The sequence below is a fragment of the Hyalella azteca genome, unplaced genomic scaffold, assembly GCF_000764305.2.
Source record: "Hyalella azteca isolate HAZT.00-mixed unplaced genomic scaffold, Hazt_2.0.2 contig12979, whole genome shotgun sequence".
Classification (NCBI taxonomy): domain Eukaryota; kingdom Metazoa; phylum Arthropoda; class Malacostraca; order Amphipoda; family Hyalellidae; genus Hyalella; species Hyalella azteca.
The window spans coordinates 24,770-50,089 of NW_025942918.1; the positions used below are offsets into that span (position 1 = coordinate 24,770).

At 37.8% G+C, this 25,320-nt stretch overlaps 2 protein-coding genes across 4 annotated transcripts in view; one reads left to right on the plus strand and one right to left on the minus strand.

Annotated features, from left to right (window-relative positions):
• Positions 1–16,234, plus strand: part of LOC108670729 (hexokinase type 2) — a 33,072-nt gene extending 16,838 nt beyond the window's left edge. Inside the window, exons 2-11 of one of the 2 annotated variants that reach the window (XM_018158220.2) lie at positions 1,918–2,080; positions 3,910–4,049; positions 4,494–4,709; positions 7,718–7,817; positions 8,886–8,965; positions 9,694–9,717; positions 10,769–10,881; positions 11,679–11,834; positions 12,898–13,174; positions 13,636–16,234. In XM_018158220.2, the coding sequence (XP_018013709.1) occupies positions 1,918–2,080; positions 3,910–4,049; positions 4,494–4,709; positions 7,718–7,817; positions 8,886–8,965; positions 9,694–9,717; positions 10,769–10,881; positions 11,679–11,834; positions 12,898–13,174; positions 13,636–13,749 (1,383 nt within the window). In that variant the 3' untranslated portion in view covers positions 13,750–16,234. The remainder of the gene's footprint in view (positions 1–1,917; positions 2,081–3,909; positions 4,050–4,493; positions 4,710–7,717; positions 7,818–8,885; positions 8,966–9,693; positions 9,718–10,768; positions 10,882–11,678; positions 11,835–12,897; positions 13,175–13,635) is intronic. The other variant, XM_018158221.2, reaches the window with a different exon arrangement.
• Positions 14,573–19,491, minus strand: LOC108670730 (serine/Arginine-related protein 53). Of its 2 annotated transcripts, none has more exons than XM_047883470.1 (6): positions 19,208–19,491; positions 18,624–19,004; positions 18,329–18,453; positions 17,313–17,542; positions 16,661–16,766; positions 14,573–16,164 (listed from the first exon to the last, which is right to left on the minus strand). In XM_047883470.1, the coding sequence occupies exons 1-5, from the start codon at positions 19,276–19,278 to the stop codon at positions 16,665–16,667; spliced, it is 909 nt and encodes a 302-aa protein (XP_047739426.1). In that variant the 5' UTR covers positions 19,279–19,491; the 3' UTR covers positions 14,573–16,164; positions 16,661–16,664. The 2 variants fall into 2 exon arrangements, with proteins under 2 accessions (XP_047739426.1, XP_018013711.1); XM_018158222.2 differs by having other exon boundaries at positions 17,313–17,539; positions 19,208–19,489.
• Positions 19,492–25,320: the final 5,829 nt, after the last annotated feature.

A 25,320-nucleotide genomic window follows, 5' to 3' on the forward strand; every position in this document is an offset into this window, starting at 1 on the left:
GATATCAATGTCGTAATGTGTAGTTGATTCAACGTCGATTCAACCATAAAATTCAACGTTGCAGCAACGTCGTAGTAGCAACATTGATTCAACGTTGAATTGTAACGTCAGTACGACGTTGCATGAAAGACGTTGCTTCAATTTTCATTCTAAACCTCCTTTCACCCCGATCTCAATGTCGTAATGCGTAGTTAAATATTGATTCAACATTGATTCAACCACCGAATGCCTGCTGGGAAGGCTTTAATTGCCGCAAAAGGTGGACCTACAGCCTACACCATACTAAAATATGTTTCGTGGAATTCTCGGGTGTTTCCCTTATTTTGTTTTATCTATTATGATCAAGTGGACCATGTTCGAATAAGGCAGACGTTCGAATGATTCGATCTTCGTATGAATAGGTAGAGATCAGGTAACCGAAGTCTTTTTTTATACTGCTGATGCCTTGCAAAAGTCGGCAACAAGACTGTCGTTGTGTCATGAAAGACCTTGCGTGTCACCTCGGCTACCTGTCAGATCTGTCCTAGCTCAGTCAATTGCGCAGCTTCTCTATTCTCTATCCATATAAATTAATTTGGAACAAATCTAAAATATTCTCCTCGCCAATTTAGAACAAATCTAAAATATTCTCCTCGGCGAGTATGGAAGAGTGTAAAAATACTGTAGCAAAATGTATAAGATTATTTTCTCTGTGAAATAGAATAGTGCTATAATAATAATGAAATGAAATAGTGCTCTGTGAAATAGAATAGTGCTAACGAACACATCTACTGGTTATTATTTTGTTCGCAAAACTGCCCGATGCGAGATCAAATAAATCTTTCACATCCTCCTTGTTGAATGTTTACTTATGAAAGTTTTATTGCCAAATGACCAATTAGCTTTCTAACAATCGGATGAGTAGAAACTTCTAAGTGACAAAAATTCCTGATTTGTGATCAAAATAGATGCCCTCGATCACCGATGCAGCGCGAAATTTTTTGCTGATTATGGCGGGCCCAATCATTCAATGCGTTTTCAGTGTTAAATCGAGTCTTGTGGTATACGATCATGTTCAAAAATAACATATATATTATTCTATGTTATATATTAAGCTTTATATTGTAAATCTGTTCGCTACTATCAAGAGTTCATTTTCTTCCAAATCTAGATCTTGCTTTACCGGTAATTAATCCGGAATATCTTCTAATGAATGATTATTGTATAGTTTTGAGAGAATTCGAGCAAAAATCTAAATATAATAAATATAAAGCGTGGGCAGCGCATCGCACCACGGCTGCGCCAACGAATATCAAATTCTTGTGTTGCCGGTGAGCTATTCTTGGATCAGGCGAGCGTTGACGTTTTTATAGTCGAAGGTTTCATTTATTTATTCTTACTCTCTCTGTGCTGTACATGAATCCATATTGATAATAACTGGCGTTTCGTTTGCTATCAATCATTACCGGCAATAACAAGTGGCTGTCACTAATCTACAATAGATTATATAATCCTTAGTGCTAAGGTTCAACGTAAATTAAAGAACAAGTAGCTGTGAAATCCACAAATAAGATGTCTTTTAACATGAACGAGCGATAGCAGCAAGCAACTCTCATTTCACAGGCTCTTTATTTCAAGCTCTGAAAATACAATCGACGGTCAAATTTTCAGTACCTACCGTTTTGCTTTCATTTTCGCTCCTAACTGAGCTGTTGTATTTTAGAATTCAGGAACACGCTGTCGAAAGTTTCAAAAAAAAAAGACTGTCCATGAAATTTCTCTAGATGTTTGAGAGTTCTCTTTGTGAGTATTGAATTTATTCAACAAGGTTATTGACGTTGGTTCCTCAATTTCTTAATTAAATATCTTAATTTGTTGATACCTTAATTTGTTAATTAAATAGCTAAATTTGTTGATAGCTTAATTTTGTTTGTGCAGGTGCGGCTCCACTGCGAGTGTCTGGTGCTGAGCGACGAGACGCTGCACGACGTCTGCCAGACGCTCAACACCGAGCTCAACCGCGGCCTTGCCAAGGAAACCAACGCAGAGGCGACCATCAAGTGCTTCCCCACCTTCGTGCAGGAGCTCCCCAATGGCAAAGGTAGTACCACTTCCCTACCTTCGTACAGAAGCTCCCCAATGGTAAAGGTAGTACCACTTCCCCACTTTCGTACAGGAGCTCCCCAATGGTAAAGGTAGTACCACTTCCCCACTTTCGTACAGGAGCTCCCCAATGGCAAAGGTAGTACCACTTCCCACCTTCGTGCAGGAGCTCCCCAATGGCAAAGGTAGTACCACTTCCCTACCTTCGTACAGGAGCTCCCCAATGGCAAAGGTAGTACCACTTCCCCACCTTCGTGCAGGAGCTCCTCAATGGCAAAGGTAGTACCACTTCCCCACCTACAGGAGCTCCCCAATGGTAAAGGTAGTACCACTTCCCCACTTTCGTACACTCAATGGCAAAGGTAGTACCACTTCCCTACCTTCGTACAGGAGCTCCCCAATGGCAAAGGTAGTACCACTTCCCCACCTTCGTGCAGGAGCTCCCCAATGGTAAAGGTAGTACCTCTTCCCTACCTTCGTGCAGGAGCTCCCCAATGGCAAAGGTAGTACCAATTCCCTACCTTCGTACAAGAGCTCCCTTATGGCAAAGGTTGTGCTGCATAGCCCAATCTTCAAAACATTACAATTTTTTGGCACAGTGGTTTTGATACTACTGTACTTGGCCGACTAGCTTCTGAGATAGTAGTTATGAACGTTGCTGAAACGCTTGATAGTGGCACAGTTTATCCATTCTATAAATTAAAAGTAGAGAAAATATCTAAAAACTTTATTCTGTTGGTCCATTTGGATGAAATTTTGTAAAGCATCTCTGACAGGCTCCTGACGCATGTCAATGCTTCTTAAAATTCATGTACGGGTTCCATCTCTAAAATAATTGTTTGTTGCTAAGCACACCACGGAGCTGACACTATGTGACTCCGGGTTTCAGTTGGGGGGTTAAGTTGGATTCCATCCCCCTTAAGCTGGAACTGTAGAATTCTTTGCTCTTCTGTTCCGTCTCTCGTGCTGGCGTCCTCTGAAGAGTGTTGAAATTCTACTTAGATTTATATGGCTCCTCTTATTGCCCACAAATTTAACCGATGTGTCATTCTGCTACTACTTGGCGAATGCAATTTTTTGCCCTTAGCTTGTTCTGTAATTTCAATACGTTTTTGTGTCCACTATTACTTCTACTTCCATCACTTGTTTAAAATCAATTCGTACTGGGCAAGACCACAATATAGGTGATCTTGAGAGATCATTGGAAGATAGTACTGCTCATACGCTATACATAGTAGGTTTGACGGACAGTGTCACGGTTATATGTTATGTTAGTAAGCTGGGAAGCGATTTTGAACTGACGCTTATTATTTAATTTGAATTATTTTAAATTACATCTTCCAAAAATTAACGGGAAAATTGAATTATTAATGCAGCCGAACATTTGAAACAAGCAAAATATCGATCACAATATTTGCTGTGCTAAGTTCGCGTGTATGAAGCAGTTTGTTGTGAGTGTTGTAAGATGAGCCGCGCATGTGTGTGTTTATAACGTTGATTGGTACTTGATGCCGATGAATGGCTGCTTGTGTGGTAATTGCTCTCCCCGCTCTGCTCTCTGTATAAACATCGTCTGTGTGTAATGCCAAGCTAAACTCGTGCCTTGAACTATTCCGTTTAAAAGGTTCATATAATTTATAATATAAATTAAATCTTAGTTTTATAGGCCAGCTAGGATCAATATAATGTATAAATTATGATTGTTTTACATTGCGTAAAAACGTGCGTTTTATATGTATATTCCATCTGCTAATAAGAACGCACTGTCTTTAAAATGAACTATATTTTGTTGTGTAGTATCAATAATATGAGTTTTGTGTGGGGCAGAGAGCGGGCGGTTCCTGGCGCTAGACTTGGGCGGGACGAACTTCCGCGTGCTGCTCATCGAGCTCGGCGAGGGCAAGTTCGCCATGGACAGCAAGATCTACGCGGTGCCCCACGACATCATGGTCGGACACGGCACCGAGGTCAGCATCGTCACATTATTGTCTTCCTCTCTGTATAGCGCGGCTAACTTGTAAACTGTTTTAAAACTTCTGGCTTGTTAGACTACACAGTACACATTTTATTGTTTTCATTCATCTGGACTGAGTATGAAGATATCTTTCATGGGCAAAGGATTTGGATTTCTGCTCTAAAGTTTTTAAGTGAGTGGAATTACTTTGGGTGGTGAGTAGTAAGTAGTGAGTACAAAGAGCGCGAGGACTCACAAAGATTTCTTGTGAGTACAAAGAGCGCGCGAGGATGAGTTTGGTTTGTGATGAGCAAGTTATATTCTTATTGCTTGTGTCTCAGAGATTGTACCTACTGATGTATTTAGATGTGTTACTATTGCTGATATATTTAGATGTGTCACTACTGCTGATAGGTATATTTGTGATGTTTCTTAACCGGTATATCGTACTGTGCAGTTATTCGACCACATCGCGGCATGCATGGCATCGTTCATCAACGAGCGGCAGCTGAACGACGAGTTGTTGCCGCTGGGCTTCACCTTCAGCTTCCCGTGTGCGCAGGAAGGTCTCACCAAAGCCAGGCTCGCCAGGTGGACCAAAGGCTTCAAGTGCGCAGGCGTTGAAGGCAACGACGTCGTCGCTATGCTCAAGGACGCCATCGCCAGGAGACAGGTAAGACCTGCACCACTTCAATCTTCAGAGAGAATAATAACAAGTTCTAGTGTCTAACTGATTATAATCAACTGGAGAACAAAAATTGCTTCTGATTATGGTCAAGTGGACACTTGGTTGAACCGCGTGCCAAAATGCGGGGACAAGTCTGGCTTTCGACAACTTTGGCTTTCTTGCATAGCATCGACAAAGATTTCAACGAAACATTTCGGTGTGCCAACTTTCCACTCCCGGTTATCGATACAGCTTCATATCGGCAATTTACGAGGCTTTGAAATCTAAACTTGAAAGCTTTAGAACTATTACAGAGCCTGGTTAGCCCTTGATAGAAGGTAGTCATTGAACCTCAGTAGGTGCCTTTCGAAATATGTGATCAGGATGAGCGGCGTTTGTGTTTAGGAAAGCATTGAATTGCCTTGGATAATGCTAATAAAACATCCTTGTATTCACTGAATTATTCTTCTCTTGTCAATTCATTTGTGCCGTTTGCTACTAACTACATCGGTGTCAATCGGGGCAACGTGCGTAAAGTTTCCAAGCGTTTTTTTTTATAAAAATATTTGCTTTTGAATTGTTAGCGAGTTTATGATATGCATCTCTGATTCTATGATATGCATCGCACATTGTCGCGTCGGTGATGGGTGGTGTTTGGTTTTGGCTCCATGGCAGACGTTTAGTTCGAGGCTGGAGCTGACGAAGAGCTGTCTACTGAAAATCACGAAATATCTTGAATTTTGTCACAATTCTTCAGAATTCTGCGTTTCTGTGTTGAAGTAGTATCACAATAGTTCTCCTTATAGTATAGTAGTAACACTGCTTTAGGTCTATTATCACGAGTAGAAGCAGACCATGTAGTTATATCCGTATAGAGTGGCTGCATGCGAGACTGTCGTTATTATCTTTAATTGCATTCAACAACGCAAATACAAACACTAACTCCTAGTCGAATGTTGTAGCAAAATTAGAAACGAACTTAGAAAATTAGAAACAAAAACTTAGCTATGGAGAAGATATGTTTATGCTCGTACACACCTGGCTATTTTTTCGCGAACTACCAAGCCACGAATGCACGGAAGAAGTATGACGAATATGTTCGCGAAACTTCTTCTTAATGATCTGTGTTGTTGGCACGGCGTAAGAAAGTATATAAATGTACGTGGCTTGTTGGAACTGATGCGTGCGATGTGACTCAATAAAGGTGCGTGTGCCGGTGATGGCTTTGTTGAACGACACCACAGGCTGTTTGGTGGCCTGTGCTCACCGCCACCATAACTGCCGGGCTTCTCTTATTGTGGGTGAGTGGCCACCCGCCCCGTGGTGCATGCGCTGCAGCCTTCGTCAGCGACCAAACCATTTATCCGCGTCCATTAAATTCATACATGGCGTCATTATTACAAAGCGTTAAATTCATGGCGTCATTATTACAAAGCATTAATACGTGGCAGTTACCGGAGCTGCTACTGAAATGGTTGCTGCTGCTGCTCCGGGCAGTGCACGGCCACTAATGCCAGTAACGACTGCCTCCTCGCAGCAGTGGTGTGGCCGTTTATTGAACTGATATGAAGACTCTAATTCTAATCTCTGCTCGTTGCGTTGTAAATTTGAACTTTAATGATGTTATTTTTGCATGATAGCCTGCTCACCATATTTTCGGTGATGCGTGTTCCTAATGTTCTATTTTTTACTCGTACTTTATAATGGCATTTGTTTGTGTTCGTTTGTGAATCACTAACGATCTTTACATGATTTTACTTCTTTCAAACTTCAGGATAAATAAGCTTATTTTTGGCAAATTTATAAGTATCACAAGTTTAATTATTTGTTCTACATTAAGTGATGCAGACGTTCTTGCGCTGGTGATAAGGTAATTAAATGTTACGCGGTGACGGCGTGCGTTCGCTCATGTCTAATGCATTTCTAGTTTCAGGTGCACCGACCGACCTTTTCTCTACATTTTTTATTACAATGTCTATCTAGTAAATGGCTCTATAAATTAGTGGTACTGTGACGTGTTCGTGGGTTTTTGACGCTAATATTTCAATATTAGCGTCAATATTCAATAGGGACGCTAATATTTCAATATTTTTACTATTCCTGGTGAAGTATTCTACATGTCACATCATCAAATGTTTGAAGAGAGGATGAAAACTTCACTTGAAATAGAAATTAAAATGAACATTTATATATTTTTTGCTCAGAGACTCACTCTTTTTGCGCGATTCCTTGTAATGTTCACCATCGCGTTTAGTCGTGACCGCGCGGCTTTTTCTGGGCAACTATCCCCATTTGCGTCACTTTTAAGACTTATCTAGCTTCTTGGCCGCTTTAATTTAAATCAATACAATAAAATGAGATCTCTCGAAAAACTTTCAAACAATAAAAGATGCGTCGAGAACTTTGAAGTGGACAGTGCGAATTTAAATTCACCCAGAAATCAAATTTCATGGTCGTAGATTTAACAACTGAATAAAACTAGATTTCAATGTTTTCCTTGCATTACTCAATTGCTATCGCGCTAGGCAGTCCTGACGGTACATACAACTTGTTTTCTTCCACATCTATTTTCGTTTCAAATGCATTGAACTTTTCTATTATCTTTTTAATTGTCTTTTCTCTATTCTTGATAAAATCTATCTAAAAGAAGTTTAATTATCAAATAATATTTTTAAAGTGGTTTATTTGGTTCATCGCTACTTATGAGCATGAAAACCATTCTAATTCAAAAAATAAATGAAATGAATGCTTACCAATAACCAAACAATTTATCTAGCGAAAACAAGCTGTCAGTAATCGGCCAAACAATTTATCTAACGAAAACAAGCTGTCAGTAATCGGCCAAATAATTTATCTAACGAAAACAAGCTGTCAGTAATCGGCCAAATAATTTATCTAACGAAAACAAGCTGTCAGTAATCGGCCAAATAGTTTATCTAACGAAAACAAGCTGTAATTAGCCAAGGCTGCTGCAGTAATCGCTTAGCGCGCCACTAACTTGCACGTCTCGCCAGGACGTACGCATCAAGATCTGTGCCGTGCTCAACGACACCACAGGAACCCTCATGTCGTGCGCCTGGAAGAACCACAACTGCATGATTGGGCTCATCGTCGGTACGTATGACCACCAGGCCATGTATTCTCTACCTGTCTTGATACCTTTCTCTGCAATTGTCAAATTATATTATTATTATATTACCTATATTATTAAAATAAAAATTAAAAAACTAATTTTTCCTCTTAGTGTCTTGCTAGTTATCATAGCCAAATTAGAAGATTTTTTCAACTTCATGTAACACGTCTAGAGGAAAATATTATGCACTACCAAACATAATCTTACTAGAAATCAAATGGAAACTCCGGTGATATGCACTTGACATTTTCTAGCTGACCAAGTAAGGTCATTTAGTTCTAGCTATCTAAATGGTAAGTACTATTAATGAGCTCGCGTATATTACCATGAGAAAACTTGCTTTAAAATCAATTGTTAACATTGACAATCACTTACCTCATTTTTCAGCAGCATCAACTATTACATCTCCTAACTAATTACGTGCATTTGGACACGTTCTTCCTTAAACTGTATTTGTGCTATCGAACTGATATAAATTCTAAATTTTGTATACGTTTTCTGACAATATTAAACTTGAACCCAACTTATGTTCCGTTTGAATGTACTGCTGAACATTCGCTTGGATTATACTAATACTTGCTGTTGCATATGCTTACTTTGAATTGGATGCCGCGAAACTCGACTAACATTTCGTTGAATGCACTAATTTATACATGCTGAGGGCCGTGAGACTAGACTAACGTTTGCATATGTGATCCATATAACACTTATTACCTATTTAGCTGCGACGATTTAGTTCGATAAGGTGCGCGTTTGAAGGATTTTTGCCATTTATTACTGATCAAATGTATCAAATTTTTCCCAGCGATGAACTTTTTAGTGTTAACAATGACTACTCAATGTTTAGATTTTAAATTAACGTGAACTGGTTTTTCACGTTCAAGATTTAGCTATTAATGGTTGATATGTGAAATATGTTGATAATATGAATTGCGCATTTCAACTGTCTAATATTAAGTGCCAGTGTTTGACTCAAATTAATAGCGTTAGTCATTATTGCATGTGAGGTTGTTGACTGCATGTTTTATTACTATCGAGTTTGACCGCAGGCACGGGCACCAACGCCTGTTACATGGAGAAACTGGAGAAGGTGGAGCTCTGGGACGGAGCCACGGACGGACCTCAGCAGGTGAGGCTTTCATCATCGAAGCGAGTGCATTCATTATCCCCTTAATTACCGGACTATCATTCATTCTGGAAATTATTGATAGCCTACAACAATGTTGAGTTTATTCTGATTTCGGTAAATTTTGCAACGCTGGCTGATGTTTCACTACCGCATTGCAATTCCATTGTAGTTTTTCTTATGTAACAATCTGAGAAACTTCCACAATATTTTTGCTTGAGGTGTTACATATATTTTTCAAGGTTTTTCCCTGCATTACGGTGCATAAATTAGCATAATGTTTAAGCGCTTCTTACTGCGGGTCAAAATTGTTTCGTTGATTAACCGAGCAAGCACCGGAATCAGACCAAGTAAATTCAGAATTAGTCTGGTTCAGTTTTTCACGAAATTTCATTGCACAATACTAGATTCATCTTGTCACAATCATTATCATTTCCAGACTAATTTTTGGCTTTGGACATGTTTACAATTTTTATTGACTCACAACATCAGAAAAATCTACCCAAATCACACTTGGCTTGGCGTCTCTTGACTCGACTCAAGTCTTTTAATCAAAATCTACTGCTAACAACGGTTAAAATGATCTCTTTAGTTAACTCACAACCTCCACTTCTTCCGTCACGATTTCCTATTATAAAAAGCCGTAGGGATCGTATTTTGAATACGTTCCCTCGTGCACGTGTCACTGAATTATTGTGTATTATATTTTACGTTTATTTTCTTGCTGCAAGGATTTTGATTCTGGCTTTGAGGGGGTAAGTAAAAATGTCATCGTTGCTAATATGTGCATAAATGCATGTGAAACTATAATACCTATAACATTTCTTGCTTGTAGAATTAAACCCTGAGAACAGCTAATTATGTATTAAAACGTGCTTTTGTTTCTAAAACTCGATTTCATATTGTTAATTTCAATCTATCGTTTTTATCTTGCTGCGCCTAGCGTCTTAGTTCGGCGTTGCTTAGTAAAGATACTTACTATGTCCTATTACTTAACTCCGATAAACTCCTTACTAAAACTCCTATACTTTCTTACTAAACTCCTTACTAAAACTCCGATTTTAATCTTCTATCTAAATTAATATAAATTGACGAGTAACCGTTCAACCCACTTTCAGCATGAAACTCCTAGTCCTTTTCTATTTTTAAATTTGTAAAAACGAATTTTTTACATCAGGATAAAATGTTCAGTAAAATTCTAAAGATCACAATTAAAATATGAAATCAAATTTTCTGACCACCATTTGACAATTCCGCAATTAAAATTGAAATTTCAGGTTGAGTAAATACCCCGCAGTTAAAGTGTAAAAGATGTCCGCGTGAATAGCTTTTATAAATTTTCCTTGTCAGGCACCAAACTAAGTTCCACAAATATGTATATTGTGTATATAACACTGCATTCTTCCATTTATGGCTTTATCTGTTCTATGCTTATTGAAAGAAAAAGGTGGTGCAGCTTCTTATCGTTGAACTAGTTTTAGCTGGTCTTGGTTACTCCTTACTATTAGCTACGATACTCGTCTTCTGACTCAACTGTGCAGTCCTAGTCCTGCTCAATACTTTGGGCACGCGTGCAATTTGTTGACCGCTGCTCATACTTGATAACAAGTTTTCAGCTATTTTTGATATCACGAAACTTATCTCCTGAAATGCCCCTCATTTACTTCCCTTTTCCACGAATGAAGAAAAAATCCAACTTGCCAATGTCAGACACAATGTTTAAACAAATTCGTTGCCTGGTAGTATAGGTGTGTAGCAGAATCTAATTTCTCTGTGACCGTCCGTAATGTCCTCACCGTGGCGCAGGTGATCATCAACACGGAGTGGGGCGCGTTTGGCGACAACGGCTGCCTCGACGACATCCGCGTGTACTGCGACCACAACATCGACAAGGAGTCCATCAACCCCGGGCGGCAGCTGTGAGTGACAGTGATGTGTTGTGGTCATTAGTGATGGTAATAATAGTGTTGGCTTTGAATAGGTCAAATCTGCCATGTCGCCAATTTTAGACATGGCAAAATTCTTAAAACTTGCTGGGGTTTTGAATTTATAACTCACTGCTCCAACTTTGATATTCTCAACTACCCGGCTACTGTCGATTTTTACCAGAACTGTCAAGCTGAGATCGAACCCGCAACTCACTGATTCAATTTTGTATACTCTGAACTATAACCACTGGGTCACCCTGCCACCATTACCTGACTTAATAGAGTCTCAACATGATGATATTCATGGATCTCATTGAACGTTTTCACCGTTGACGTAGGTATTTACTGACCAATTTGTTATCCGTGAACTGGCATTGAGAAATTTTTCATAAGTTTAAAAGCCATATCTTCTCCGATGAAGAAGTATTTATTAGCGTTTTCTTAAATTCTCTTTCTAGTGTCACGACTGGCGTTTCTTGACTCCTATAATTAAAGTATCACTATTGAATTATATCGCTAAAATATAATGTTGAGGTGATATTTTTTAAGTTCTCTTTAATGTCAATGTTTTTAATATGGAAAAAATCCATTATAAACTTCATGACTTGATTTTAATCCAGAATATTTTGCATCGTCTCAAATATTTACTGCCAGAATATTTGTAGCAGCAACAATTAAGCGAATCACATCTTGTGTTTCTGCTCTCGATTGCAATGTTTATTGTTTACTCACAAGTATTTTTTAAATTTTTTCTTATATTAACATTAAACTTTTTTGGCCGTGCGCAGCTTTGAGAAGATGATCAGCGGCATGTACATGGGCGAAATAGCGCGGCAAGTGCTCGTCAAACTCGTCGATGAAGGATTGATTTTTGAAAACCAAAACTGCGATGCGCTTAAGGAGAAGGGGCAATTCTTCACCAAGTACATTTCAGAAATTGAAAGGTAAGACTAGCAAGTTAGACTAGCTTAAGACTAGTTAAAAATAAGCACCAATGCTACTAATTCTACCTTATTCCTACTCCTGAAGCCGGGTTCACACCATACTGCTGGGTACGGGCCAGGCATATGCCAGTCACGGCTTAGTCCAATATTATTTATTGCATTTCCATTGAACATTCACACGAGCCGTGCAAGGCACCTGCCATTTCAATGGTGTGGATGCTTCTAAGAGAATGTATTAAAGAATATTGGACTGGACCGTGACTGGCTTATTATGTCTGGCACGTGCCCGGCAGTATGGTGTGAATCCATCCATACTGATGAGGCTCGGCCACAAATCACAGTCTATATTGTCTACTGTGCTCTAATTCATCTATGTTATTTTTTTGTGCTTGACTGCAAATTGGGTTCCGACTACTTGCAGTGACCAAAATTTTTAACAAGTAACATCAGAATCAACAATTTTAAAAGTCGAAACAAACCTTTAGTTCTTTTTAGAATTGAGCGAGATGTGTGCGTGAATCGAGGTATTACTAGTGGAGGTATTTGTGATTTATTTCGAATACTTCCGGTGTTAGCGAGTTTTGGGGGCTGCATCGGAAACTATCAAATTTTTATTCATGCATAATATTTTTATGGCCTGTGCAAATTTCGATTACTTTCTGTGTCAAAGCTGAAATTTCGAAAACCTGATTTCAATGGCCGACTTAAACTATCAAAATTTTTGGATGATCGTTAATGCATTTAGTCTATAAGTCATTTATTGAATCAACAAATTTGTATGGACTCGTTCAGGAATTTTCTTCCACTAATACGGCAATTCGATTAAATACCGAACTAAAACTATAGCGCTGAATGAAAAAGGAAATAAAAAATTTTCCTTTTTCATCTATGGAGCCTCTGTTTTCGTCTTCTGGCTTGTCCCGAATATAGCAAAACAATTTTGTGAGTTTTCGGTGAACACGTCGGTTCATCCGGTTGCATTTCGTAACTGTAAGAAGCCGCCTAACATAGTCGCCAAATTGACCTAGGAATTACTTAACCAAAAACTCCTTTGTTTCGACAGTGACAAGCCAGGAGACTTCAGTAACTGCCTGTCAGTGCTGGAAGACCTCGGCATCCTAGACGCGACCCCTGAAGACTGCGCAAGCGTGCGCTATGTATGCGAGGTGGTGAGTCGCAGAGCAGCTAACCTGGCAGGCGCGGGCGTTGCAGTGCTGCTTAATAGGATCGCTCAGAAGAAAGTTACTGTGGCTGTCGACGGCTCCGTCTACAGATTCCATCCTTTCTTCCACGACATGATGGTCGAGATCATCAAGAGACTCGTCAAGCCTGGGATCGAGGTGCGCTCTCATTCCTCATGCATACATTTGCGAACTCGTTTCTTGTGATCAATGTATTTTTTTCAGATTGTATCTGGAAAATGTTTTCGATTGTTTTGTTTCATATCTTCCATCTGATATTTTTCCCCCCTGATGTTAAATTTGTAATCTGAAAGATTACCTCGCAATCTTTCATTGTCAATTTTATATTTCATTTACTTCATTTTAGAGATTAATTCCTATTCAGATCATTTGACGGTTACACATTTACTTTAATATTCTCACCCTGATGTTTTTGAGCCCGCATACGTGGAAGTACTTGTTTTGTAAATGTAATTTTTTATCCAATTAAAAATTAGTTTAAACATTGAATCACAAAAATACCAAGAGTTTAGCAGCGATTACCTGCCTCAAAAGCACTTTCTTTTGCTCATAGCATTGTTTTTTCTTATTAATAAGGTAATGTTGTGTTATTGTTGCAGTTTGACTTGATGCTGTCCGAGGACGGCAGCGGCCGAGGAGCTGCTCTCGTGGCGGCTGTGGCCAACAGGAGCGCCATGGAGCGCCAGCAGCTACTGGAGCAGCAGGCTAGATAAGCCTCAGTTTTTAGAGACGTTGACAATGGAATTGTTTTACTAAACAAAAATAAGGACTTGATGACTCAGTTCTTTGCAAGGGCTCTCACGATTTTCAGAACATAGAACTCTTGTGAAGGCTAACGATTCTGTTGATTGCACAGGGTATTACCATATACCCTACGAAATGGGGCTTGTGAGACTAGGCAGATTAAATATAAAACAGGGAAGAATTATTTTGCAACTATACAGCAGCAATCGTGCGCCTCAGAGAGAATATTGTACGCTGCTAAAGTCATGCAATCGGGCGATATTCGCCCCCTTCAGTAGACTGGCCTTTACGTTGGCTTAGAACTTGAGCATGCATTGCAGAGCAGGCCATTCTTATTTGCTGGCCACTAAAATCGACTTTTTAACCAGAGTTTATTATGTATTTTTCATCGTCTAAAACCATTATCTTTTTTGGTTTTCAAAAACCCCAATGCCAAGAATCTCACTGCAATGAGATCAGTTACTGGGGGTGGAAAATTTTAGGAAAAGCTGATAAGTTTGGAACCATCAGCAAAACAAATAAACTTTTGCCCGTGTGAAGATTCTTTTTCTGTATAGCGGACGTGTTTTATGTTTGGTTACTTCTCTGCTTACCAAGTTCTTCCCGATGTTGGTCTGCACTGCGCGTTTCTTGGCGTGGCATTTCTCTTGATGTAGCTACTATGGAGTACAGGCGCTGTCTCGTTCACGACTGTGGGTGTAGCGGAAGATTGTATCATTGAACTTTGTTTGTAAGGTGAACGTTGCTAGTAGAACAGCGCCAAAAATTATTGCATATGGATCAAATCAAGTATTCCATGATCTTTATAATGTACTTAAATTGAAGTTACTTTAGTTTTTAGTGCGCTCAATCATTTCAGACGGCCATATTACTTACCATTATTAAAGACTATCCAAACGAAGTGCAATATGACGAACACTTTATTGATCCTGTTTAATGTGATTAGAAGTGTTCGAGTTTTATTACGATTGTTCGTACTGAATTATACCCATTTTCCACATGGCAATATTGTTGGCGACTATTATAAGTATATTTTCAATCTTGTAAATCATAATGCATCGCAGAGCCAGTATGTGATTTTTATTGAAATTGTTAAAAATTGGTTTCAGGTTATTCCGCCCAAATTCATGATTTTCATTCTTGACAATTATATTTTATTAGTATTTTTTTGCTGGTAGAACACAGAAGATGAAAATAATGTATTCTATAAATGCTGTGACCTTCATTGCTTGATTGGAACAATAATATATTTTGTAATAATCCTAAACTTTGATTGAATATTTTCTATGCAGGTCAATGTAAAGGTTGTTGCATCGTGTTAGTACGGAAACTCGTTAAGTTACCTCTTACCATTACTTATATGTTCTAATATTTCCTTCACTTGTTTCCAACGACGTATTAGCTTCTATAACTGGCTACAAAAAAGAGCCTCCTGGCTTTCTTGCAAAACTTGACTCCTTCCCGATGGTAAGAAATCAGCGCTGCATCTAACGATTATGCGGGTAGAGTACATAATATGGCTTTTAGGAAGTAGTGCTACATTACGTTCTCATAGTACACAAAGGAAGCATTAAGAAGTGTTGGGGCTCTCGGCATTAATTTCATGCAATGACATATTTTTCGCTTATACAACACAAGCAGTTTATCGAGTAGCGCGAGGTTGAGTGCCAGCATCTGTGGATGCCCGTTTATCATTTTTCTTTCATTCTTTTGCGTAATGCTTGGCAGCGGTTACTGATTCAGAGGAATGCCAATTTTGTCAAGATACAAACACAAAAGGAACTTTCAGCTTCCAAACATCTGAAGACATGCACAATTCATTTGAATAGAATCTGAGTCAATGATTCCTTTACCATATTTATAGCATATTATTAAAGAAGTTAATAACAAAAGCTAATTTATCGTTTTAATTTTTCTGATATTTGCTAGTTGATTTTAAACCTACTCCTTGCCTTTGGTGGTTGATAACGCCCTGTTAATTCCAAGTTCTTTATGTGTTGAATCAATAATAATTTAGGAAAATCATATGTCTCCTGAGCGGAACATGCTACCAATATGTAGATGTCGGTGTTGAAGTGATGTATAAGTACTTAACTTCCCGTTTTTCTCGTAGAAGACAACGTCGGACTTAACATATACGCTCTCGGAACGAAGAAAATGCTCCGGTGACGTGAAAGACTGTACAGATAATGTAAATAACGTCTATCAAACGTACGTTATAACATGTAGCGTTTCAATTAGTGTCGAAGTACGTAGGTATATTTTTAGAAATGAAGAGTTGATTTCCTAGGAATATTAAGTGGCCATTTGTAAATGAAGCTTTTGTGTTTGTGCCCAGCGATGAGGGCACGTTGTTCTTGTTCTCGTCATTGTATGAGGCTCATCTGCAAGCACAGAACACACGCTATAGAAATCCTAGCCGATTATATTATGTCAATGTGAAAACAGGTACTTGTTTGCTTTATCCTCTACTTCGAGTGTCAGATGTTGGCAGGCTTGATAGGTAATTTTTCACCGAGTGACAACAAAGCCCGACAAAATTTCATAAGATATTGAGTCTCTAATCTATCTATATTCGCGGACTTGAATCATAATTGTCATTAGTATAATAGTTTATTTCGGTCGTCAAGTCTCAGAACTATTGTAAGAACATGATTCAGTATAGATGCTGCAGTAATATTATCCGTAGGAGTAACAGAGCACGGAAATAGACGCTCATCCGTTAACATTCGAAATTTGAACAGAAGGGTAGATCTTTTGTCTGTTTAAAAGACATCGAAGATAAGAAAATGGGAATATCACAGAGAAGATGATACATCAGATTCGACAAGTTCGACAAATGTATCTTCAGTAAGTAAATTGCTTGTTTTTTCTCAGTACTTGTTCAGTTGCCAGCGGTGCTGACCATCGTGTCGTAGACGCGTTGTCGTATCGAAAGAATTCTTTTGAGGTACTTCTCCTCTCTTTCTTCGGGATCACCGAACAGCTGTAAAGATAATGTTCCAAGAAATTAAATATGCACGAGAAATTTACCCCTAGAAGGACTTCTAGGTCAATAAAATATCAGAATTCCACGGAAGTCAGTCAACAAGAGCGATAACCATAAACAAAACTAAACCAGCTTAACACGTTGACTACGTATTGGTACATATGCGTACCACGAAATGAATTTCTCCAGGAGGTAGTGGTGCGTAATTCAGGTTGCCTAAAATCGGCCAAATCCGAGAACAAAAAAGGCCAAATAAGGCCGATAATTCAATGTATACTAGTTTATTTGTAGGTTCCGCTATAAAAATCTTTTTATTTTCTTTTTGCAGTATTTAAAATTTAATTAGGAAGTACCCCTATCATAAATTTTAGCCGGCCAACGCAATTGAGAAAAATTAAATCACGGAATTTGTCCGGAAAAAATGACCGTCTGGCAGCCCTGCTTAAAAAAAAGTACAAAAAATTAAATAATTGTACAAGATGAAGCAATCGTAGTCAACGTGTTGATTGCTTGAATAAGTAACAAGAAATCTATATAACTTACGTAAGGACTGAAAAGATTGCTTTCATCGCCAGCCAAGACCGCAGCCGGTCTGTTCTTCAGTTCTGCGGACGTCCCGAAGTTAAATTCAGCTTTAGATTCTCCGTTTGTTTGCGTCTCTTCTTTAACCTTTGTACCTCTGGATGACTTGAAGGTAGCTTGGGTGAAAGACGAATCATTGAGCTCTGCGATGGCGCGTTCACGACTCAACTTGTCAGACTCACTTAATTCTGCTCGGCAAGGCATTCAAATCACAGACTAATTCATAAATGATGACGCACATCAGAATATTATTCATAAATTTTACTACAAACGAAAATCATAATCTTTTGAGCCGGATGGAATGAAAACGTAATCCTGTGACAGAAAAGTTCAAGTCAAGTTAATGAGCAAACGTAATGGAACGTCCAAAGTTACCTATAATCTATTAATCCCAGCCCAGAATAACGAAAATTTAACTATGATTTCATCTTTGTAACAATTAATCAGGTTAGCAGCATTTTCCGGATCTTTTGATATGCACGAGGCAGTTGTATTCGTGGTGTGCTCAACAGATGTCGGTGTTGCTTTTCATTATGTATTTGAATATGACTGACAAACAGAAATTGCAGCCGGTAGAAAACGCCATTTGCACAAAATACACGATAAAAATCGTCCACTTAAATAGTATCGCTTTATGGGAGCGAGCTTTGATAGCCTAGCGCTTTGGAGTTTGGACAGAAATGGTCCGAAAAGTGTTTCCCAACCTAACAATGCTTTCCAGTAGCGATCCTACGAATGCTAATACCTCTTCAATAGCTGTAATAATTGATTCAGGTTGTTTTCTCATACCTCGCTCCTTTTGCTTGAGTGCATTTCAAACGTGACACTTCAACATAATTAAAGTAATTTCGTAAATATTTTTATTCGGGTAACCACGAAGTTATGCACAATTAATTTAAGATCAGCGTAGCGTATTGCCGAGCGACAGAGCTCCCTACTACACCACTGCATTATTTGCACAAAAAAAGCATACCTACCGATATCACGCGAGGGCAGTGGGGACGGCATACTGGTATCCTTCTCTTCTTTCACGGATGGCAGTTTGCTAGATGATGGACCAGAATTTCCACGGCTTCTTTCAGCTGATCGACGTTTCGAAAATCTGTCAAGAGGATTTCAAGTTTCACAAGTATTGACTAAATTTAATATTGGTAATACAGTAGCAAAGGAATTGAATGCCGATAGTTTTCTAGAGATGAAGTTGATCGCGAAATTCAAACTTTGTGATGGACAACTGAACTCGTACGTAATTAAGCAAAAACTGAAGCATACTTTTCTCTAGAAGAGGCTCTGCTATCTCTCCTGTCTTCGGACTGTCTTTTCAAGGACTTCTTGTCAACTGAAGATCCACGACTGTAATTTCTGTCTCTGCTGGAGTCTGAGTCGGAGCTCTTGCGCCGGTGTCGCTTGTGACGGCTGCTCTCGGACTTGTGTCTGCTAGAGTGGCGGTCGCGAGACCTACTCCGTCGATAGCTGCATTTTGAACGAGAGTAGGAACGAGACCTAGAACGTCTTCGCTTGTGCTTGCTGGATTTTTTCCTACTTTTACTGTAACGGCTGCTGGACGACCGAGAGTAGCTATCACTGCTACTGCTTCTGCTGCTTGCGCTGCTGTCGCTTCTTTGGCTGCGGCTACTGCTTCGACTAGATGACCTGTAACAAGAAGGCAGACTTACACCAACATTTTTTCATTTGTTCAATGGTACTCATCGTATTATGGTCACGAAAATTGGAGGGAAACATAAACGTCTGTTTTTATTAAGGTTGTTCATAATCCATTACATAACCCATAAGCCTATCAGAGACATTAGTACTCACTTCCTACTGTTTCATTTTTGTTCAATGAGCTGTCTTACCTGCTACTGCGCTTTTTCCGGGACTTGAGTTTCCTTCCACGAAGTTCTTTTTCCTTGCTATAAGATCCCATCACTTATTATGCTATGTAGGTAGTACAACTTTTAAAATGCGTAGTATAGATTATGATGGTTACATGAACTTTTTTTACCACAAATGCCCGATTTTTGAGTCAAATCTGCTCTGATGATAGAATTATTATAAATTAATACCTATATATTTTTTAGGAATAGTAGGTCCAAACAAAACAACAATAGGTTATGTGTAGGCAAGCATTAGAGTTAGCATCTGTACCCTGCAATATCAAGCTCAAGTCCCAGCATACCACCATAATTAATAAAATCAATTTTTGAATATCCTTGTATGGTTGGACACAATTAGCCATAGATATGTTTCAAATTGAACAACATTTCCAAGAGGATAACATGCATATTAAAACACAATAAATCAGGTGGCAAATTGCATATGATTGGTAGCCACTGCTGTAGGATAGTATTCTTGAAAGTATAGAAGTATTCTTGGTAACAAACTTTGAAAGCTCTGGCAGTCCTGCAACAAAACCACATGGTATATACAGATAACGTTGCAGGACTGTAAACTTGATATGCTAAAAATTCACCACCCTGGGCAATATGTACGTGTTCCTATTCCTCTATTACTACTCCTACTTTCATCAGATTACTACTTCCATCCGATTGGCAGTTACAATTTTACACCCCATATTTGAGTATTGACAAATTGTCTGAATTCATAAATAACTTAGGTGATGCAACAGGCTCATTGTCTTATTCATCTTCTTCAGGTGATCTCGACCAACAATGCATTTGCCTTCAATAGTACCATCAAACGGGGTAATAAGGGATGGTTTTGAGCATTTTTTGTTAATAACTTTTTACAATGAAACATTTTATGAACAACTTTGAGCTCGTTTTTAAGCTCTTTGCAAGGGTTATTGTATGTAATCTTCAAAGAGATTCCATATGCTATTCATAAGGTGTCAGAAGCAAAATAAAAGCATCCCAAATTACCCCTGGGAATGAGGTAATCTGGGACACTTGAAATAAAACTTGATTTTAAAACATTTGAAGCATGCAGAGTGTACTGATCTATCATTAACAGTATTCTAAAGTCCTCCTCTTCCTTTGTAGATTATATAGATGTAGAATAGATGACATTTTCTGTGATTTTTACTTGTTTTTCCTCTATTGATATGACATTACTGTAACCACTCCACGAACATGCCATTGAGCATTTACAATGACCTTGTCCACTGCAAGCTTCATATCAGCAGCCGTATAGCATTTCTTCTGTATCTGTAAGCTAACAGGATGGCTTGTAATTTTGCACCATTTTAATTGGGTCAAGTGAATTCACTATACCAAAAAAAAAATATTGTAAAAAAATGAACCTGAAACAGAAAGGAATATTTTAATGACAACCATCATATTTTTTGGAGTGCCTTCATTTTATGTTGCCTGGTGCAGAATTCTGTCTATGATACCGTCAAATGGGGTAAAAAGGGATGGGGGGGGGCAAATCAAGACGTGTGTCCCACATTTCGTAGAAATGTTGTAGCAGCTAAACTAATCAAAATATTGCAAAACTATAAATAGTGGCGTAAACTTCAACATTATTACTACGGTATCTATTATGTATAAAGCTAGTCAAGAAATCAAACATTTACTAACTCTAAAAAATCGCTGAAAAAAAGGGTGAAAAGTGCGATTTTGAAAAGTACCTCTGCTAAGCTCTGGAGCAAAAAAAAAATATATATATTCGCCGTATTAAAAAATTTATGCATTTACAGTAGAACCTCAGTTAGCAAAGGTTCCAGTTAACAAAAAAATTGATTAACAACAAAGAATTTTGATTGCATTTACCTTGCTCAGCAAAAAAAAATTCACTATTGAAAAATTAGTGCATCATCGGTCATCACAAAATTGTACATAGAATGCTATATATAGAATTGTGCACCGGGCATCATAGAATGAAAAGAGATTGACCTAAACTATGATTTATTTCTCCAAAACATATGATGGTTGTCACTAAAACATTATTTTCTGCTTCAGGTATGTTTTTCATGACCTTTTTTGTTATAGTGAAATCACTTGACTCAATTAAAATTGTGCGAAATTACAAACCATCCTGTAAGCTTACAGATACAGAAGAAATGCTACATGAAGCTGATATGAAGCTTGCAGTGGACAAGGTCGTTATCAATGCTCAGTGGCATGTCCATGGATACAGTAATACCTATCACATTTAATAATTCAGTAATTAATGAATATGGTAATATAATATCAATAAAGGAAAAACAAGTAAAAATCACAGAAAATGTCATTTATTTTACATCTACATCATCTACAATGAAAGAGGAGGACTTCAAAGTACTGTTAGTAATGGATGAGTACACTCTGCATGCTTCAAACGTTTTGAAATTAACTTTTATTGCAAGTGTCCTGGATTACCCAGTTCCCATGGGTAAATCAGGACAGTTTTATTTTGCGTCTGGCACCTTACAAATAGCATATGGAATTTTTTTAAAGATGCCATTGGATAGCCCTTGCAAAGAGCTATAAAATGAGCCTAAACTTGTTTCTGAAATGTTTCATGGTAAGAAGTTATTAATGAAAAATGCTCAAAACCATTCTTTTTTACCCTGTTTGACGGTCTTCTATGCACAATTTTGTGATGACCAATTATGCATTGTTTTTTGGTCAAGTATAATATTTTTCAAGGAATGAAGTAAATGTAATGAAAATTTTTGTTGTCAATTGATATTTTTGTTAACTGGAGACTTTGCTTATCAAGGTTCTACTGTAAATGAGTTTTTAGGGGTGTCCCTTATTACCTGGGGGTTGTCTCTTATTACCCCATCTTGAAGAAATGGCTGCCATTTTTTATGGTGGATGAGCTAAGCAAATTCTATCAGTCACATTTTTAAGCAAACACCTGTGTGAAACTATTATGCAAGTAAATTTTTTAATACGGTTTTTTTTTCTACAGACCTTAGCTGAGGCACTTTTTCAAAATTTCACTTTTCACACTTTTGTCTAGTGATTTTTCAGAGGTAATAAATGTATGATTATTTAACATGCTTTATGCTACTTAGATTGTTAAAATGTTGAACTTTATGCCACTATTTATAATTTTACAATATTTTGATTAGTTTAGCTGCTACAACATTTCTACGAAATGCGAGACAACAGTCCTGATTTACCCTGCACATCCTTTATTACCCCCATTTGATGGTACCTCTTTAAAAAATTTTTGGCAGAAATTTTTTCAGTCTAATTCAGTTCTGACAGCAATTTCTCAAAATTACTGGCAGATTTCAAGTGTGGAAGAACAATTTTGGGAAAAACCAGACAAAGTACAGAATGTCCTGCTACTATCATGAATGAGAATATTCAAGTAAAGAATTGCATTCATTAATGGCAATGTACTGTCAAATGGGGTAAAAAAGGACAGGTGGGGTAAATTGGGATGCGCATCCCACATTTCATAGAAATGTTGTAGCAGCTCAGCTAATCAAAATATTGCAAAACTAAAAATAGTGGCATAAACTTCAACATTTTTACTATCTATTATGTATGAAGCTAGTCAAGAAATCAAACGTTTACTATCTCTAAAAAATCACTGAAGAAATTGTGAAAAGTGTATTTGGAAAAGTACTTCTACTAAGGTCTGGAGCAAAAAAAAATATATCCATATCAAAAAATTTTACTTACATAAAAGTTGCACACAGGTGTCCGCTTGAAAATGGAATTGATGGAAATTGCCTATCTCATTCATAAAAAAAAAAATGGCATGCAAAGGGGCAAAATGGGACATCCCTCCAGGGTAATTAGGGACAACCTGAGGGGTAATTAGGGACAACCCCTAAAACACATTTACAGCAGATCCTCTGTTAGCAAAGGCCACAGTTAAGATATATATGGGTTAATCACAAAGATTTTTGGTTAAATTTTAAATTTTAGCAAAAATCTAAATTTAAATTTAAATAAAATCTTCTTGGGGAGCAGAACAGCCTGGATGTTAGGCAGAACTCCTAACATCCAGGTCACTCAATGCAATAGTCACTCCCTAACCACTGTGCAGAGAGTGGATGAATATTGCAAGATCTTTGGCAACGCTTCAGTAGCAAAATTTATGCCTTCAGAAGATCTTGCCAACACATTTAGATTCTTCGGCCAACTATTTAAAAAAAAGTAAGGTTTCCGGTATGTTGGATTGATCAGTATGCAGTGAAGCTTGTCCGGAAATCAGTTGCGATGAGTCCCACAAAAAAATGTAAACATCAAGTTTACAATTACGTAGTTGCGGTCACATTAGAGTGGTCAGACTGCATTATCACATGTTCAGTTGACACTTGCTGTACAATTGGACTGTTTTTAGGGTAAAATTAGTTATTTGGATGATAGGTTTAGGGTTTTTTATTTATTCATGGTATAGATGCTACATGCTTGTTAGAGATTTCGGTCCTGTCTTACCCCATCTGACTATATATTGGCAATGCTTCATCCACCCTCTGCACCATGGCTCCCTAAAAAAGCTTGTTGAGCTCCTCATCATTACGTTACATCTAAAAGGAAAAGGAGGACTTTGGAGTCCTGCTGGTAATAGGTGAGTACACTCTGCATGCTTCAAACATTTGAAATGAAGTTTTATTTCAAGTGTCCCTTTTTACCCCATTTCCAGACAAAATCAGGAGCCTTTTATATTGCATCTAGCACCTTACAAAAAGCATATGGAATTTTTATGAAGATGCCATTCAATAGCCCTTGCAAAGAGCTATAAAATGAGCCTAAACTTGTATATGAAATGTTTCATAGTAAGAAGTTATTAACAAAAAACGCTCAAAACCGTCCCTTTTTTACCCCATTTGACGGTAGTGATAGCAAATTAGCAATAAGCATTGATAAAGCTTGTTAGCAGGTCTAAACAGCATGTGCAGTGTAGATCACAACAAAATGGCCCACTGGCAAAAGCCAAAATGTTTTTCAATATTCACCTTTTTTTGCTCATTTCTATGCTTAGCTGACTGTTAAATTTAGGCAACTCATTTTTGGAAACAAAGAAATCTCAAAGTAGTATACCAATTCCATCTTATCAAATAGCAAGTTTCTTCAAATGTTAGGTTCTCTGTGCTCAACTGAGTTTGAGAAAAAATCATATGGACTAGCTCTTTAATAGACCTTTTTTTTTCATTTACAGTTTACACCATTATTTATGAATGATCTGAAAAATTAAATACTTTTGTCTAACTGCAGTCAGTGCAGTGTCTTTCTTTATTGCATAATATGACAAACAGCCAATATTCAACTACAAATAAAACTAGGTACCTCAATAGAAATTAGAAATTATAGAATAGAAGATAATTAATATAGCTAGTGGGAATCTCCTGGCTCTGGATATAGTTGAAAAGCTCTAGCAGCATCTTGAAAGGTAGATATAGCTATTCCACACTTGTTAAAGTTAAAGCACAGGCATTTATGACTGTCTCATTCAGTTCAGAAACCTCAACATCAAGGGCTCAAACTATACACATAACACATTTCCTCATTCTTAGTACCTAATTGTCATCATGGGACAAATGACAATGAGACTGGAGACAATAGGCTAGAATGAAACCCATACAAATACTGCTACTCCTACCTACTGCCTCTTTTCATAGAAGGCAAGTAGGCAACGGGCAAGAAAGGCAGCTGGGTTCTTGAAAATGAAATCAGACACTTGAATTATAATTATATAGCCTAATATACAGTGGGGGGAAATAAATATTCGTACACATGAAAAATCGTATTTTAATGTATGTAAGTACACAAACTGAACAGGAGAAGTGATTTATATTATGTATAGAGGTGCATTGTATTCAGAAATAGCATAAATAGAAATTAAATCTCAATGCAACAAAAAACAATGCAACATGTTCACTTTTCGGGTGAAAAAAGTATTCGTACAAAACAATAAATCCGCATTATTTTAATTTAATACTTGGTTGAATACCCTTTATTCAGCTCAACAGATACCAGTCTATTTCTATACGTCTCGACCAATGATTTGCAGATGCTGACTGGTATTCTATACCATTCTTCTTGGCACACCACCTTAA

Excerpts from the sequence above, each read along its gene's own strand:
- LOC108670730 (XM_047883470.1), bottom strand. The coding sequence starts at position 19,278 with ATGGGATCTTATAGCAAGGAAAAAGAACTTCGTGGAAGGAAACTCAAG. Across the intron at positions 17,543-18,328 it reads ACTGCCCTCGCGTGATATCG|CAGAATTAAGTGAGTCTGAC; the intron begins GTAGGTATGCTT and ends TGCCTTGCCGAG. Across the intron at positions 16,767-17,312 it reads GCAATCTTTTCAGTCCTTAC|CTGTTCGGTGATCCCGAAGA; the intron begins GTAAGTTATATA and ends TTATCTTTACAG.